This window comes from Talpa occidentalis, unplaced genomic scaffold (assembly GCF_014898055.3).
Source record: "Talpa occidentalis isolate TD23 unplaced genomic scaffold, MPIMG_talOcc4v2.1, whole genome shotgun sequence".
Lineage (NCBI taxonomy): Eukaryota > Metazoa > Chordata > Mammalia > Eulipotyphla > Talpidae > Talpa > Talpa occidentalis.
In genome coordinates, this window is record NW_026555331.1 from 127,013,998 (window position 1) to 127,032,698 (window position 18,701).

The 18,701-nt window shown below is 36.5% G+C and overlaps 2 protein-coding genes across 3 annotated transcripts in view; one reads left to right on the forward strand and one right to left on the reverse strand.

The window, feature by feature from the left end:
- Nucleotides 1–18,701, forward strand: part of FOXP2 (forkhead box P2) — a 1,127,785-nt gene that overhangs the window by 113,836 nt on the left and 995,248 nt on the right. The gene's annotated exons all lie outside the window — the stretch shown is intronic.
- On the reverse strand, nt 16,489–18,276 carry SMIM30 (small integral membrane protein 30). Of its 2 annotated transcripts, none has more exons than XM_037511875.2 (3): nt 18,223–18,276; nt 17,774–17,863; nt 16,489–17,398 (listed from the first exon to the last, which is right to left on the reverse strand). In XM_037511875.2, exon 3 carries the CDS (start codon nt 17,351–17,353, stop codon nt 17,174–17,176), a length of 180 nt encoding a protein of 59 aa, XP_037367772.1. In that variant the 5' UTR covers nt 17,354–17,398; nt 17,774–17,863; nt 18,223–18,276; the 3' UTR covers nt 16,489–17,173. The 2 variants fall into 2 exon arrangements, with proteins under 2 accessions (XP_037367772.1, XP_037367781.1); XM_037511884.2 differs by lacking the exon at nt 18,223–18,276 and adding an exon at nt 18,172–18,203.

The window sequence follows — 18,701 nt, forward strand, 5'->3', positions numbered from 1 at the left end:
CAAAAGAGTTCAAAACTGTAAGGTAGCTTGCAACTTCTAAGTAAAATGTCAAGTTCACTTTTATGGAACTACAGATCAATTCAATTTGTTCCTTTTTTTAAACTTCTCAATTAGTGTCTCAATGTACTTTGCAAAGAGTTATTATTTCTGGAATTTTTACAGTTAAAAAATCTATAAAGTAAGAGACTTAAATTAGTTTGCCAAAGATTCACGATTGGCCAGATCTTAGGTTGCACAGATTAGGGAAAAGCTATTTAAAAGTAAATTAAAAGGGTGACTGCACTGCCAAGCCGTGAGGCAATAATTTACTCTGCCAAAAGGTATAGGGCCAAGGTCCAAGGGTTTAACTATACTTTAAGAAGCAGGTATTGATTCCTTAGAAATAAGGGAGGGGACATATGTATATGCAATATTCGTTCATATTCACATCTCAGGGTATATTAGAGCTATTATTTTCCTTTGCAATGCAGTATGGTTACACCACTAGTTATCCCGTTTTTCCAGCTGTTAGATGAGAATGTCATTTTCTTGTCTCACAAGGGGGTTCAAGAAATTAATGAGATATTTTCTATTTAGTTCATTAACTCTACTGGAGAAACATTTGAAGTCTGCATTTTCCACCAAGAGAGATTTAAAAATGTATATCTAACAGCTGACAAAAGTTGCATATCATCTACAAATTCTCGAATGTAAAGTTATTGCTTCAAATTGTACAGATCATAACCTTATTTGAACTTTGAGATTTTTTTTTTTTGATTACTTACATCACAGCTTTGGGGGGAAATTATTATCAGGTTAAGAGTAAAGGGATAAAGCAAACTACAACAAAATACTTTGTGTTCTGGGTTTGGAGCAGTTTAAAGATTGGAATAAGTCTAAATAAAGATTTTCAAGGTCTTACAACATGTACTATATAAATCAGTGAATTAGGAAGGCTAATGTAATTTGCTAAATTTGGTTATTTAATAATTACACATGATTTTATTTTTAAAGGTAATTATCTTCATTTCAAAATTAATTGACTTTTTCAGATTTTTGCTAAACGATACAGTCTCATGGTGGGCAAATGCAATATTTTTGTTCTACACATTGTTTATGTCAAAATTTGCACTGGAATATAAGCAAAATTTGGCAAATACAGAGAATAATAGGTTAGGATGACATGTTCTGAGAAAAGGATTTTTAATCATTCATCAAAGATGCTATTTCTCCTGCTTAAAAGTTGTCATTAAAAATTTAAAAACATCTATCTATGGTATTTTTGACCCTTACCAAAATCTAAATTTAAGTATGAAAAGGAAACTTTTATAATTTTTAAAAAAATCTATCTTGATAAGAAGGTCTCCCATCAGGGAGTTTTGCATAGAAACATTTTCTTTCTTTTTTTAAGATTTATTTTTATTAATTTATGCATACAATAATTGAGGTATAGGCCAGAGGTGGGGGGTGAGGGGAGTCACCAGAGACTGAGTGGGGAGCAGAACAGGCAGATCTACTGAAATACACTGCTGAGGGGAGCAGCAGGGGAGACAGGAGAGGTCTGCTAGGTCATGGGTTAGCTCCCTGGCCAGGAATCGAATTCAAGCCTCAATAGCTGGCTTGATAGTGCTGAGACCTTAACGACGGTACCACCAGAGGGGCCCTGAAATATTTCTGATAGATTTGTTTTTTTTTTTTTAAAGCTTATTAACTGGGAATAAGTGGCCAACAAAAAAGGAGACTATGGTTTTATATTTTGATATGGTTTTTACCTTGTATCTGTGGCAAAAGTGACCTTTTTCAGAGTGACATCTAACTAACTGAAAGTTTCTAAAGCTTTGCCCTCCATCTGCTTGAGGGACAAAATGACAAAATAATACATTAAATCTAAATAACTACAATTGGATTCAAAAACTCCTCAGGAGTTTGGAAAAGCCAAATTGTGAACATCTCAAATATTTCTGAAGAGTTTAGTGAGTTTTAAAAAGAGTAAGAATGTGGTAAGTTCCTTTCCAAATTGTTGAGAGGTTCATTTGTCAGATTTTTCCCTATTCTGTCACATAACAGTTTCCAAACTATTAATATAATTCATTTTTAATGTTCACACTAAACCTCCTTCTCAATTTAAGATCCAGTCTTTAAAAAACAGTGACTTACCTTCTTTCATCATATGTTAAGAAGTTCTTTTTCTCTGCAAACTTTAATTTGTTCCTTTATTTAATTTATTTAACATATCTGTCAAACTTGTCTGTAGGAGTCACTTTGCTAGATTTTCTAAGAAATGAAAATTAAGAAATGGGACCAGTCTACAGGCAGTTGCATCAGATTAGGGATAGCTTGACCTGGTAGAGTAGAAGTGGTGAGCAAACAGAAACAAAATGTAGATCCATTTGGCAAGAAGAGATAGAAGCCATATTTTTTAAACAAGTGATTATATAAGGGAAGCAAAAGAGATTGAGGTAACAACTGATTGTAAAGGTCCCAGTTTGTATAACTGGGAGGCAGGGAACACCACCAACCAAAGGTAGCAAAAGTTTAAAATAAGAGGGAGCTGCTTTGATAAATGGAGACAAAGAGTTGGTTTTAGATACACTGAATGTGAAATGTTAATGGAACATGCAAGGGTTGAAAGTGAAAGTGTTCAAATTCAGGATGTATAGGTGACAGCACTTATAGATGATGGTATAGCTAGGCTAACTGTTGTATGATACCGTTAAGGGAGAGGTTACAGAGAAAGCTAAGATTAAACAAATGAGCAAACACGTCCATTCCTCTCCCTCTGGATAACAGGTACCGGAATGCCTGCATTTAAGAGACCAGAAGGTACATGGAAGAATCAGAGGTAGAAAAAACCTACAGGAAGGAGGAAAAACACAGTTATAAACCCTGAGGGAGGAGAGAATTTCAAAAAGGGAATGATCATCAGGATATATTGTATCTAGGAAGTTTAAGGGGATGAGGACGGAGAAAATATCATTGGATCAGGGCATAAGGAAATCATTAGAGAGAAGTTTTAGAAAAGCAAGTAAGACTGCAAGGGATTAACAAATGAGAAGCACAGGTTTAAAGGTTTTATAAGATCAGGCTAAGAAAGTTTTGCTACTATGATAGCATTATCTCGATGATAAAGATTTTAATGAATTTTTTTGATGTTTGTGAAAAAAGAATTAGTTATTTAAATAGATATAGCATACCTCTGGAAGTCTTTAAAACTCTTCTAGTCACATTATTTAAACAGTGAATGAGGAGAGCAAATGCTAGTACAACATTTAAAGTTTTGATAAAAAAATCCTTGATTTATTAAATTATTCTAAGTTGCCTTTATTTTTTTAAGATGAGTTAGTCTCTACCATGAAAAAAAGTGACCTACATGGGTGTAGCTTAAGGTGGAGATGTGTGTGTGAGTGAGAGGGAGGGAGAGAGAGAGACAGAGAGAGAGAGAGAGAGAGAGAGAGAGAGAGAGAGAGAAACTGAGAGACAGAGAGTGCTTACATGTGCATTGACAGGGCTGATGACGAGGGGAAGCAAGTGTTGGTAAAATTATTAAGAAATGAGAAGTTTAAGGACTCCCCGGTGTCGCAGCGGTTGAGCGCTGGGCTGTGAAGCTGCCCGCAGCCTCTGCAGCGCCAGTTGGATCCCCGGCCACTGGGCGAGGGTCCCACATGGCGCGCAGACCTCTCCTGCCGCCCGCTGCTCCCCTCAGCAGTGTACTTCGGTCCTTCTGCCTGCTCTGCTCCCCTCTCTGGCTCTGGTGAATTCTCTCACCCTCCCGCGCTTCTGACTGTACCCAGTGCTTGTATAAATAAATAAATAAATCTTTTAAAAAAATGAGAAGTTTAATTTAATGTTCAGGTTAATAGAGAATCATATATATGTTAAATGGGTTGTAAATTTTCATAGACTAAAAATGTGATACATTTTTTACAACTCCAGAAACATAAGACACTTTTTTTCTTTGGCTATTCAGAGGTTACCTCTGTCCTAAAGTACATTAAGGCTATTACCATGAACACCAGTTATATGGTAATATGAACAGATTATGGTATTTAAAATTTTGTAATGTTTAGTTTTTTGATAAATGGGCATAATTTAAACACGGCTGAAAGTAAGGAATATTCCTTAAATTCTATTTTAAGGAATATTCAGTCTTGCATTATTGTCCAGTCTTGCATTGTGATTTTTCTGATTAGCTTTCCATTTTCATTTTTCCTAATTAAAATGTTTAAACTTTAGGGCCTCCCCGGTGGCGCAGCGGTTGAGCGCTGGGTTGCGAAGCTGCCTGCAGCCTCCTTGGCGCAGGTTCAATCCCCGGCTGCTCCCCGGCCACCGGAGGAGGGTCCCACATGGCGCGCAGACCTCCCCTGCCGCCTGCTGCTCCCCTCAGCAGTGTACTTCGGTCCTTCTGCCTGCTCTGCTCCCCGCTCTGGCTCTGTGAATTCTCTCACCCTCCCGTGCTTCTGACTGTACCCAGTGCATGTATAAACAAAACAAACAAACAAACAAATAAATAAATAAATAAAACATGCCTCTATAAAAAAAAATGTTTAAACTTTATTTTTAAAAAAATTTTGCATATTAATACTTTATGAAAGAAACTAAATCCCCACATCTGACACTCATGAATATGTCTACTACTTTTATTTTCTTCCTATTTGATTAATATGTAAGTGTGATATTATCTGCTTAATTGTATGTTTAAAAGGCAGAAGAATAGTACTTGGGGCAACCTTCACTCATTCATTCAGCAAACATAGTCTCCTCTAGAACATGAGCACTGTGAGAATACAGACAGAATCTTATTTTGCCCTGTTCTTCTCTGTACCAAAGCATGATCTAGTGCACAGGGGCCACTCCACACATATTTGTTAAAAGGGCAGTTATGAGCCTTTATGAGCCCATCACATAAAAGGTGCTTGACTAAGTACTGTGAGGACGATATAAAAGAAGAAAAAAAGAAACACGAACTTCAACTGAACCCTGTGTTTTTAAATTTATAAGTCTGGGGCTATTTGTATTAAAGGCAGAAAGTTTTGGCCGAGGATTTATTCTACATTTGGGGGAATTTGGTGTGTTTCTTGTATTACATTAGTATTTACATGATTTCCTGTACTATTCAGTAATTTAACACGATTTTTTAATAACAGTGTCTCTCATGCAGATTATGAGCCAAGAGCAGATATTTTATGCTTTGAGTTTCTAACCAGGTGTTCAAATACATGGCAAAATATCAGTAACTTCAATCTGAGTTTAGATTTTTAATCATTAATTTATTTATGGACAAAAATGTGATGTGTCCTGAAAACAAAACTAAATCCAATTTATCAATTTAGAAATAAAAAATTCAATAGGGCCTCCCCTAGTGGCGCAGCGGTTGAGCGCTGAGCTGTGAAGTTGCCCGCAGCCTCTGCAGCGCCAGTTCGATCCCCCGCCACTGGCCAGGGTCCCACATGGCTCACAGACCTCTTTTGTAGTGCCCGCTGCTCCTCTCAGCAGTGTATTTCGTCGTTCTGCCTGTTCTGTTCCCTGCTCTGGCTCTGGTGAATTCTCTCACCCTCCAGCGCTTCTGACTGTACCCAGTGCTTGTACAAATAAACAAACAAATAAATAAATAAACAAACAAATAAATAAATAAATAAAATAAAAATTTCAACAATATAAAGATAAAAATATTATTTATAAAGAAAGCTTTCTCCTTTAACTTTGCCTATGGATTATTCATAATTATTTGTAGGATAGGAAAGAAAATGGTCGGAAAAAAACTTGTAATTTAGCAACTTGGATAAAGACTTCACAAGGGTGATAATGCTTTTAGGGAAAAACCAGGACTATCTCTTCTTGCATTTTCTTTGTCTTCTTTTTAGAAGATACTCCTTTTCTTTCTTTACGGAGCATAAATTAGAGCTGAATATAAGAGGTTCTTATTCAAAATATTCTTGAATATTTACTAATTGAAAACAATAAAAAAGATATCAGCCAAATAACTCTTAGCTTGAACAAAGTCCAGAGCTGGTGATAGTCTGTAACCTCTTGAATAAGGAAAGCATAGAACAAAGCTCCAACAACTCGAAAAAAGATGTCAGCTCACTTTCAGAAGATAGAAATGACTGGGGCTGGGTGTATACAGTTTTACTGTACAGAATTGTACTGGGATTGCCTTTCTCTTTCTGATCTAGAATCAGGGCATTTTGTATTGGCAGAGAGTATATGATTTATAGCAGCTGTTTTTTGGTATGGCTATTGTTAATGGGTCATTAATCATTTGCATGAAGTGTAGGAATACTGTTGCATGCATTGTGAAACCTCTTTTTCATAGAGGTTCAAAAGACCATGTGCTTTTCATCTAAAAACTCTACAATCTGTTATTTTATTTTTTTATTTTATTATTTTTTTTTAATATAGAGGCATGTTTTATTTATTTATTTGTTTGTTCATACATGCACTGGGTACAGTCAGAAGCGCGGGAGGGTGAGAGAATTCACCAGAGCCAGAGCGGGGAGCAGAGCAGGCAGAAGGACCGAAGTACACTGCTGACCGGAGCAGCGGGCAGCAGGAGAGGTCTGCGCGCCATGTGGGACCCTCCTCTGGTGGCCGGGGAGCAGCCGGGGATCGAACCGGTGGCACAGAGGCCGCGGTCAGCTTCGCAACCCAGCGCTCAAACGCTGCGCCACCGGGGAAGCCCTACAATCTGTTATTTTAATGTTTACCTATCACCTCTGACTCTCACTGTGTTACAGAGAGGTGAACCTGTGAACATCTTACATGGGGAAAGTGGATAGTTCTATGCCAGGAGTTCCAATATCTAAAATATTTTTGGGATAGATTTCATATCACTTAATCCTAATAAAAAAGGTAGGATAGAATGATAATGTAACATCTGCAGAGATAGTTGTTATTTGTTTGGGCAAGCATTTGTCTAGGCAATCTGGCGGATTAGAGACCAGTGTTAGCCCTCCAGGAAAATGATTTGTCCTCCTGTGAGAGTTCTTAGTGTTGACGTTTCCAGTTTTAGTTTGTGTCGTGACTCCTCCCGTCACTGTGGGGTTGTGGCACGCTGCTTCAGGACTGCTGTCATTTTCTTCTATTTATTCTAAATCCCTTGACGACCACAGGTCTGTTTCAACTCCCCATCTTTGCTAACAGATTTCTCCCAAGGGAACCATGGGTCTCTTTAACTGCTTAGCATTGTAGAAAACACTTTCACGTACATTGGTCCTTTTGCACTCAAAAAGTTTGTAAGTACTGGAGTCAGAGACTAAAACCCAGTTAGTCTATACAGACTTTCAGAGCAGGGAATGTCTCCGATTATAACACGGCATTTTCAACATTCAGTCTCTGTTAGACCAGGTAGATCTGCACATCCCTTATTTTGCTTTCTCCTTTATAACCTAAACTATTCCAAAATGTAACTGTAGACAACCCTTATCAAAAACAAACAAATAAAAAATACACTTTTCTCTTTGGGCTCCTCAAAATTTCACTTTCCAGTTAAGGGTAGGTTTGTTATTTTTCATCCATACATTGCTAATTCCTGTAAATTCTAATGGGAATTAAGCACATAAATTCTTGGCACTTACTTGAAAGACTAGATATCATGCAGAGACAGCACTTTTGTATATAGCCTACATGTAATCCTCTCTATAAATGTTTTGGTTTTTGTGCCATCTGGCATGGAGTAGGTGAGATTCTTGCTGAGGTTTCATGATGAGAATTTACTACTGCAGAAGATCATACAATAAATTGACTTACTTAGTGAAGAGATAGACTAAATTTTTGATCCTACTCACAGACTATGTTTTAGTAAAAAGTCAAAAAGCCTAATAGTGATGCATGCCAATGACACTTTCTAACTTGTGTATTTATACGTATGTTCTCTATTTAATTTGCTCTCTCAATAATTTTGATACTGCACAGCTTCATGAGGGCAAGATTTCTGTTTATGTTGATAATCTTTGTGTCTCTGGTGCCTGGAATAGTACCTGGCACATAGTCAGCATTCAGTAATTATAGAAAAATAGATGAATGAATGTTTCCATTAAAAAATCATCTTATTTCAGAAGTAAATGCTTTTTCTTTTATATCTATTTCTCCAAATAAATCTCCAAATGTCTTCAGTACTTCAAAAATAAATTAAAGAATAAACTCTTCTTTACCCTCAGGAAATGTACTATATATTATGGCTGAAATCTTTTTCTCACAATATGTCTAATTACTTCTAATGTACAATATATTGTAGACAGCCTCAAATCAACCTAAAACTATGTATTATCAAAAGAGAGCCAGTTAAATGCCTGCTATGTGTATATATACACACATTAGAGAGTAAGGTTAGCACCAGTCATAAACTATTTTGGCTTTTTACTTAAAATCATTTTAAACATGGTCGAATTAAAAAAAAAAAACTTGCACAGTTGACCAACCTACTGATTATAGAGTGAAGGAATATGAAAACTGAACTCATATTTACCCTGGCAGGAGTTAAACTTTGTAATGGCTATCAGGATTTTATAGAATATTAGCTTTCAGAGATTATAGGTTACTTATATTTACCTTATAAATTAATTAAAAATATATTATTGCTTCTCTATATTCTAACTTCATCCTATGAAGTGTCATTCTCCTTTCAATGTAATAAAAACAAGTTGAAAGAAATGAATAATTAGTAGTTACATAGTGTTTTTAGTGTGACAGGTGTGGTTCTTTGCATTTATTAATTTATTTGATTTTCAAAAACAAAAAACTTAAAAGGTTGCTTCTATGAGTCATTTTATGCAAATGAAACATTTTCATCATTTTATCATGAAACCTGAGCACAGACAGATAGGGTCAATTGAAAAGTTGGGATTTGTGCTAAGTGACTTACCTCAACAAATGGTAAAACCAGAAACTTGATTTAGGTTTTTCTGACACTAAATCTTTTGTACTTTCAGTATATTATGGCGCCTCTAGAATCTAAACTAGTACTGGTTATAGGTATGTAATATGAGTTACACATATCATTTAAATTTTTCCAGTAGACAAAATAAAAAGTAATAGGAAATAAGTTAAATGAACTTTAATGATACATTTTATCTAAAGCAATATAATCAAAGAATAAATTAAGATATAATCAACAGAAAAGTATTAAATTATTTTATATATATGCTTTTTCTTATTAGAGTTCAAAATCTAATAATTTATAACACTTACAGAACTTCTTTTTTTTTCTTAACGGAACATTTTAATTCTGACTAACCACATTTCCAGGGCTCACACCAGCTCAGAGTCATCAGGCATAATATCTTTATGTATAGATAAGAATAATGAGACCCAGAGAAGTGAATTCACATACAGAGTTAACCAAGCCCACAAATGTCAAGCTGGTGACTAGCCTTAAGGGGGAAAATAATTGCTGAATTTTGAGGCACAGGTGAGCTTCCCATTGTCCTACTGTTTGACGTGTGGCTCTGAGGCACTTCTGCCTGTTAGTTAAGACCTAAGTGACCTGAACCCCTTATATTGCATTTAATTTCTTGCACCTTGTAGGCCAAGCCAACTGGTTTCACTCTTCAGTGGAGCTTTGTTAAACTCCGATGTTTATTCATGTACTGTTGCAAAAATGCATAAAACAGAGGGGAAAAGGCAAAGAAGTTCAAATCTTTGTGGAAAATAGGAGCCCAGAAACCCCCTCTTTCCACTGATTCTGTTTAAGTATACATGGGTCATGGAAAGAAAATTGTCATGTTGTGCTTCAATCTGGGAAGAAAGCTGGGACCTAATAAATTTAAGAAAGTGTTGTCTTAGAGCAGTTCCCCTGCTTTACAACTGTTGCATAACATTTTTTAGTTTAAAGGGTAATTTATTGCATAGTATAATAACCCATTAATTTAATTTATAAATTGGAGGTTTTTTTTTTTTTTGGTCACTTTGAAGTCACTTGTCAATGATTTCATCAATTAATTTCTTAATTTCCACAAGCAGTAATTTAACCTCTTCTCACCTTAATGTCTTCATTTGTAAAATGTGAGCGCATAAAGCGCTCACTCAATTTGAGAATTAGTTAACCAAATGGTTGTTCTTTCTATTTCTTGTCACTTAACTTATTCACACCCAGGACTCAGTTCTGAGTTACTTCTGGTTCATTCTAAAAACCATTACTCAATGATGAAGATTCCTTTCATTGTGGGTGTTTGATGGAACATGTCTCAGGCTAAATATGAATACTAAATATATGTTGAACAATAGCAGCATCAATGAAATTAATTCATATTCTCCTATGAGGACTATTTTATATTTGTACTTTTAGTCGTATCTGGATACTAAGTTGATTTCTTCAGAAGAGGATAATCATAGTGCTTGAGTGAAAGACCCAATAATAAGACAAAGTGCAATCATGGAGTGGCTCCTTGTATCTTTTTTCTCTTTTAAAATTTTTTCTGATAAAGACTTCTCGATGAAATGTGGACTTTGACATCACTTCTGGTAACATAATGTATCAACTACAATATGTAGGGAAATGTCTTGTGATTACTTAGCAATGGATATTTTTCACTGGATGACATTTAAATATGAATTTCCAACTTCTTGAGGGAAAGGAAGGAACATGTGATACTTTCTAGGAAGTAAAAAGCTTAATATGGCTGAAAGCTCAAGTGTGAGGTAGGTTGAAGGCCATGGTCTTAGATGATATTGGAGAAATAGGGAAGGAAATATGGGCAGATCCAACAATGCTATCTTTTTTTGTTAAGGAATTCATGAAATGGGGAATTCATTAAAAAGTTTTGAACTGTTCAACATCACTTGTAATCAGGAAAATGCAAATCAAAACTACCATGAGATACCATCTTACACCAGTGAGAATGGCACATATTAAAAAAACTAGCAACAACAAATGTTGGCGAAGATGTGGAGAAAAAGGAACTCTCCTGCACTGTTGGTGGGAGTGCAAACTGGTCCAACCACTATGGAGAGCTGTGTGGAGATTTCTGGACCTACTAAACATAGAGCTTCCATATGATTCAGCAATTCCACTCTAGGTATTTACCCAAAGGACATAGAAACATCAATTCCAAAGAGCACCTGCACCCCTATGTTTATAGCAGCACTGTTTACAATAGCTAAGCTTTGGAAACAACCCAATTGCCCAAAAATGGATGACTGGATCAAGAAGATGTGGTACATACACACCATGGAATATTACTCAGCATTCAAAAAAGATAAACACATGCAATTTGCGGCAACATGGATGGCGCTGGAAGGGATCATGCTCAGCGAAATAAGCCAGAAAGAACAAGAAAAATACCGGATGGTCTCACTCATAGCAGGAATTTAGAAAACTTAAATAAGGGACCAGGAAAATGAATAACTATAAGAAAGTGAAAATCAAAATCAACAAAAAACTATGAACCAGAGACACTCTATGGGGGATGGGGGGTGGGGAGGGGAAGGATTGGGGTCAAAATAAGGGGATTGCAATTGTATGGGGAATATAAAAATAAAATTTATTTAAAAAAATAAATAAAAAATGTGAAGGATTAATAAATCAAAAAATGTTTACTACAGGGAGAAAGCATTAAATCTCCCTTATTCGTGCCACTATTAGAATATGCTGGTGATCTCAGCAGTATGCAGTCCAAACTGGCAAAATTATTGGGTGACTGTGGCTTACCAGAGGATGAGGAGTAATTATGATGGGGAAAACTGGAGGCAGACTTAAAAAAAAAAAAAGTTTTGAACTGAGATGTAACAGGGCTACATTTGTGTTTTAAGAAGGTCACCATAATGTTTATAGTTAGAAAAAATTGTGGAGGGGTAAGATGGGAGCTCAGAAGACCAGTTAGGGGTGACCCTCATCTACCATATGATAGTCTGAGTTAGGGTAGGAAAGTTGGGGTAGATAGAAGTGGGTGGATCTTAGGGATCATTTGGAGGGAGATTCCAAAGGACTTAGAGATAATTGGATGTCGCGTGTAAGGGAGAGGAAGTTTCCATGCATCCTTTTAAGTGACTGTCTGGGCCACTGGAAAGATGGTGTCTATTAACGAAGTCTCACTGGTAGTGTCAGAAAAGACTGAGCATCTGAGCACTGCAAGGTTTGCTTGTTCCTGGATATTGCTAGGCCGATATCAATTAGTGTGTGGGTCATTTGCTGTGTGTGGGAGTGATGGGGTTATTGATTGTTTTTATTCTTTCTTCTTGAGACAATCCCTAATCATACTTGTTCAATAAAGAAAATGAGCTGCCCCCATTTCACTGAATTAAAATCCAAAAATGTACGAAATCATTACTATAGTTTTCACTAAGGAGTTCGAAGAGGAAATCATATCCTCATGCTGCTGACTGAAAATGGGTAATTACAATATATTCTACACATTAGAGCTTATTATTTTTGAAATTAGGAAAACTTCTAATGAAGCCACAAAATTTTATCACTTCGAAGACTTTTAGAGATGACTGACAAATTATTTTACAGATGAAAAAATTGTGGGGGTTAAATTGTTGGCTCAAGGTCAGTTGCCTGGTAGTTGATTATTTTTTTCCTACATTGATGATGATTAGTACAATTAATTTTTTTCTGAATTGATGATCAGTACATTTTAATGATGTACAATGAAAGTGGTGATTAAACAAATGAAAGTGAGTATATGTCATCACAGGGCCCATAAAATTGTTGGTCTCAAAATGCTCTGGTATTTTTGGAGGCAAAATAAAAGCATTCTGACAAATCATCTGAAACAGAATATGGTATAGATTCTGGTCTTGGTGATCATGCCTGCTCCTGAATTCTTTTAAGAGATTTACACACATTTATCCAGAGCATAATTATCTTGATTAATATTGAGAATATGGTATTTATAGTCCCAATGTTTAACAAAGTGCTGCATGATTAGCCTTTTAAAATAATTAACCCTCTTGTATATAAAATTCATAATTTCATTTTAGACTATAAAGTACACTAGTATTTTCAAGTTTAATCACCCCCATATAATGGATTCAGTGGAAGTATGTGTGAGAAGGGTATTACAACTCTGATACTACAAATCAATGAGAAATGAAACCACATTTTAGTTTTTTGTGGCAGACAGATATTTTTCTGATCTTCTGCCATTTGCATTTTGATGTTAGATATGTATTATTTAATTACCAAAAAGATTTAGAAAAATATTTACTAAAAATTAAAATATGCTACTGTATATATACATATTTATTGATTTGATCCCATTTTCATGTGAGAGTAAAAATTCTATCATAGTAAATCAAAACATGGGCTTCCTCTCCATGCCCCACCATGGGAAATAAACAGTAAACTAGTTTTATGTTGCTTATATCTTTGTGACTTCTAATGAGATTTGCCAGAGTATTTTGCCTGATGGACTGTGAACTAGATATGCTATTTTCCCAAAGAGGCAGAACAAAATTCCTTGCATCGCCTTAAATTATCTGAGGCATTGTTTCTAATTTTTGGTCTTGTAACTTAGAAAAGTCCCAGGTTGAATATATTAGGAATTCAACTAGTAACTAGCACAACAGTACTGGAGAAATCAGCAACCAAGAAAAATCAAAGGCTCAGACATGGCCTTGGGCCAGTGGAGGAGACTAAGTAGTGCATCTGGACTTCCACTCTCACCCAGTAACATTAGGGTGCCCTATGCTTAGTGTCAGTGATGGACATAGGGAGCAGTAATAAGGTACCCCCTGAATTTCAACACCTATCTGGCACTACTAAGGAGGAATCCTATTTTCACCTAATAGAAAAGTATCAGAGAAGGCCTGCTAAGACACAAGATTTTAAATAAGATTCAAATTCATTTTAATAATACCTAAATGTTTAGGTACCATGGAAAATCACTCCCCATACCCAGAGCCAGGAAGATTTTAATTTGAATGAGAAAAAACAATTAACAGATGCTGATACTAAAATGCCACAGATGTCAGAATTATCTGACAAGGATTTTGAAACAGTCATCATAAAATTGCTTTGATGAACAATTATATACTTGAGACAAATGAAAAAATTAGAAAGTCTCAGTAAAGAAATAGAAAACCTCAGCAAAGAAAGAGAAGCTATAAAGAAAAAACAAATGGAAAATTTAGAACTAAAATATACAATTGAATCAATGAACTTGGGAGGCTAGAATACTAGAAGTTGTCCAATCTGAACAACAGCAAGAAAGACTGGAAAAAAAAAAAATAGACCCTAGGGACAAATGAGACTATAATAGAAGAGCTAACATTTGAGTTACTAGAGTCCCAGAAGGAAAAGAGAAAAAGGATAGGGCTGAAAAGAGTATTATAAAAAATAATGGCTGAAAATTTCCTACATTATAGACATAATCCTCTGTGTTTTAGCTTAGTTCAAAAAGCTAAGAAAACCCCGAGCACGGTAAAGCCCAAAGACGCTCATGCCAAGACACATCATACTCAAAATTCTGCAAACTAAGGCAAGGAAAACAATCTTGAAAGCAGCCAGAAAGAAATGATACGGGAAATGTACAGATTTTTGGCAGAATAGTCTAGTTACCATAAAATTACAGAAAATAAAAATTTGAGTAGTGGTGACAACTGTAAATTTGTGATTTTTGTTAATTTCAACTATTAGTCTTCTGCCTTTTTGACTGGACTCAAAGCAAGCTAACAAATGTACAGAGAATTTGTAAGACAGCTACAAATTTGTAAGACATCTACCCTGCCCTGGGAGATATTTGTCAATCCTATTATTCCCACTCTAAGTGGAGTGTTATCATTAAAAGCAGAAGGAATTCCATAATGGGAAAAACCCTCACAAAACAAAAAATGAGCAAATACAAGAACAGACACTTGGTATTTGGGATTCCTGCATGAGCTTCAGTTCTGTGAATTCCTTAAAATTAATATAAAAAAATAGCATGCAGTTGCATTTTTCTAGGAAAAGGATCAGATTCTTTCATCAGCTTCTTAAAGAAGCTGGTGGTCCCCCAAAAGAGCTACTCAAAGAGTTTTTCTTAGATAAAACCATATAATCCAACTTAGATGGATGAATAAAATGAGGTTATTTTTAGAATTTCCTCATTATAGCCATTCAAAATTGCTGAATGTCACCCCAAGATAATTCTCTACCTGTAAGGGAAAAATAAGAAAATGGCAGTTTTTTAACTACTTTTAGGCACTTCTGGAGATACACATTCATTAAGGAATGTTTGCCTATAGTCTTATTTTGAACATTTTAAAAATAGTACCTGGAGGTGACTAAATGACTAATGCACTGTGGTTTAAAACGTATGTTAGGTTTGATTTCTCCCAATGCCAATGGAGAAGTTCACACATACAAAGCAGTAGCAGCAGCCTTTCCACATCACTATCAATGGGCTTGTTTATAAGAGAGATAGGACAACTCGCCTTCAATCGGCATCCTTTTTTAAACTACATAGTATATAATTTCCAGTTTATCTGAACAAAAAACGTAAATGCTTTCTCTGATGCAAAAAACAAAATAAGTATGACATAAACATCCAGGTTCTATGTCTTTTCTAACATGGCTGCCCTTTATTCTTTGTATCCTCTATGAAATCCCTTACACATGCCAGGTCCACGCACACCTGGAGAAATGCATACCTGTTTTCTGATTTAAAATTAAGACTCCCAGTATCACCTAAAAAGCTATAGATTTAGAAAAACTTTACTTGCTCCAGTAAGATCCAACATCTTTATTTACCCAAACAATTCTATACTGTCTGCTTCTATAGAATCTAAAGAATCATTAGGAGCTTGTTAAACATAGGCTCCAACCCACAATTACTTACGATACAACCAGGGGAGGGACCTGGGAATCTGAAAGTTTTATCAGGTACTTGGCATGATTCTTTGGTTCTAACAACCTTGAGTAGTTTTCCTTTTTCTTTTTAAGATTTATTTATCCAAACAAGAACTGGGGCACAGGCCAGAGGCACGGAAGGGTGAGCGAATTCACCAGAGACAGAACAGGGAGCAGAACAGGCAGACAACTGAAAACACCGCTGAGGGGAGCAGTGGGCGAGGCAGGTCTGCTGTGCCATGTGGGCATCTTCCCTGGCTGGCCAGGAATCGAACCTGTGCCGCAGAGTCACGGAAAGCCCCACAGTGCTGCGCTCAACCCCTTGCACCAACGGGGAGGCCCTGGAGTAGTTTTCTTAAACTTTCATGTGCATGCAAATAATTCTGGGCTCTTGAAACAAAAGTAAATTCTGATCTGATAGGCCTAGGTGGGTTCTGAGATTCTGCATTTCTAGTAAGCCAATCCATGTGATACTGCTGGATTGAGGACAGTTCAAGAAGCAAGAATAGGAAGACTAAATATCATCTGGCTGGTGTACAGGCCATTACATTTCCCTTTTGTATCTGTGGATTTTTTTTCTAGGGACTTCTCCCACTTGAATATTGCCTATTTTTTATTTTCACTGACTGTGTCTCTACAAGCTAATGTGAACATTTAAGGTAAGGCATCTTGCCCTTCTCCACTTAGCTTATATAAAAGTCCACACAAAGACAAAAGCAGCCTGAAATAGACAGAAATGGACACCACACATTAATTTACAACATAATGGGTTTATATTTAATATAGTACTTTTCACTATGGGATGTTATTCAATTAATACAAAGGTTAGTTGTTTTTTTTCAACATTGAATCCTCTCCATTTCAATGTCAATATAAAGATTTTTTTTCTTTACATAAGTCTTTTCTCCATTGTAATGTTAGATATATTGAATAATTTCTCTGAACTTTTCCCCCAAAGAAATGTTCTAGTTTTTGACTGCATTTGATTATTTAAGTACAGTAATAATGTGGAAGACAGCTAAACAATAATCTACTAAAAATATGAAGAAAAGGTCCCTTAACAATGCAGGAGGCAGTGACTGTAAGCAAACACTGGCAATTTCTTAGGATTCTGGGCAAGAGTTTCCTTCTTATTTCATGTGCCTTGAGAATTCCGAAACTATGAAATATTACTAATGCAGATTTTAGTACTCTTACATCTTTGACCCTCTTCTAACTGATACAAATTATAGGCAGCATTTTTCAATGCATTATTTGTTGTGAAGAAACCATTTTTTCCCCCATTAAACACCTATCAATTTGTTCCCATTTATAGGGAAATTATCCTATTTACTATTTCTTGGGAATGTTTAGACACCAAAGCACATTTTTAACCTTAATTGCACAAAGGTCTTCAGGATAAGGTTTGATTCAGAGAGCTCTTCGAAGTCACATCTGTCCATTTCTTTTCCGTGCATATACACCCAAACAAGCACAAATGCCTGTAATGCTCAGAACCACACCCAACAAGAGAGCGATTGCATCTCCAGCTTCTACTGCTTCAACAACAGGCAGCACCAAAAGCAGCGAAATGAGGACTAAGAACAACTGTGTTGAAACTGAGGTCATGATGTTGGGATCTTGAGGTGTCTAGATCTTGAGGGCTGGTGGTTTCTAGAAATTAAACAGGAAAACAAAAAGGAACCATTAACACTCCTTCCCTTTTCAAATGACAAGATTAAGATAGGAGAAATAACAGTCCACTCAACCTTCAGCTAATTCCTGGGCTACAGCTCTTTTACCACATTCTTCCCACCCCCCAGCTTTATAATGCCAACACAGCATGAATGAACCAAAGAGCAGCTGAACATTACAACATAATTAAGAATGCATAGCAAACGTACAAAATATTCACTGGATAACTTCACATATTCTAGTCAGTAAAAATTACAGTTCTCTGACTCTTCCATTCAGGAAATCCAGACACATAAGGCAAAAGTCACACAACACTTACGTGTGTGAACTTGTGCGGAACTAGCTAAGACTTACCAGACAAACGCGTGAAGTAAATTTCTGACTTGAAATACTCCCTTCCCCAGGCTCCGGATGCTGAAACTAAGAGCTTCCACGTGACAGCGCCTATTATCAGAGCGGGAGAGGATACAAAAAACTAGTCATTATTATTATTACTACTAGTATTATTATTTTAAAGAGCAGCTATAGTTCGTGCAGAAAGGGGAAGTTCACTACGGCAGAGGAAGGAGTAATAAGTAGAGGAACAGTTTGCCCAAGCAGAGGCACTCCTCTTAAAGTTGGTCAATTCGTCCACTCAGGAAAAGCTAAAAATAAACAACTGAAACACGAATTCATTGCGGGACTCGACACAAAGATTTGAAAAACAATCCCTCTTTTGACCCGGTAAGGTGCAAACTTCCCGCCTGTGTTACCTATACACTGTTGCAATCTTATTATTCTCTGCAGACGAGCTCGTACATTACCTTCCAGGAAGCAGCCATTACAGGAATGGCGAGGAGGGCGGAGTCTCCAAACTACATTTCCCACAATTCCCGCCGCCGGCTCTCAGGATGCCCTGACGTGATCCTGCGTCACCGGCTGAGGAAGCTTTTCCGGAGACGGAGACGGAGAGGCGCGAGGTCCCACCATTTCACCACAGCGCCCCGCCTTTGTCTGGTAAAGTGGTTTAGTGTATTTGCACAAAACTCACAATTTAGAAATAAACCCAAGAAATATCAGCAAGTGTTTTTACCCTGGTCAAGGTTTCAAGACACACAGGAGTTATGTCCCGAAGAGATCACCAAGCAGAGCTGTGTGTTTTTGGAAGCTTTTGAAGTGAAAGTGTTATAGAGCAACCCCGATATTAAACGGGTTCCTGGCTGTGTTTCCAATATCTTTGAAGTAGGGAATTTCCTGACACCACCTTCCAAATGTGCCTATGGCATTTATTTGTTAATTCTTT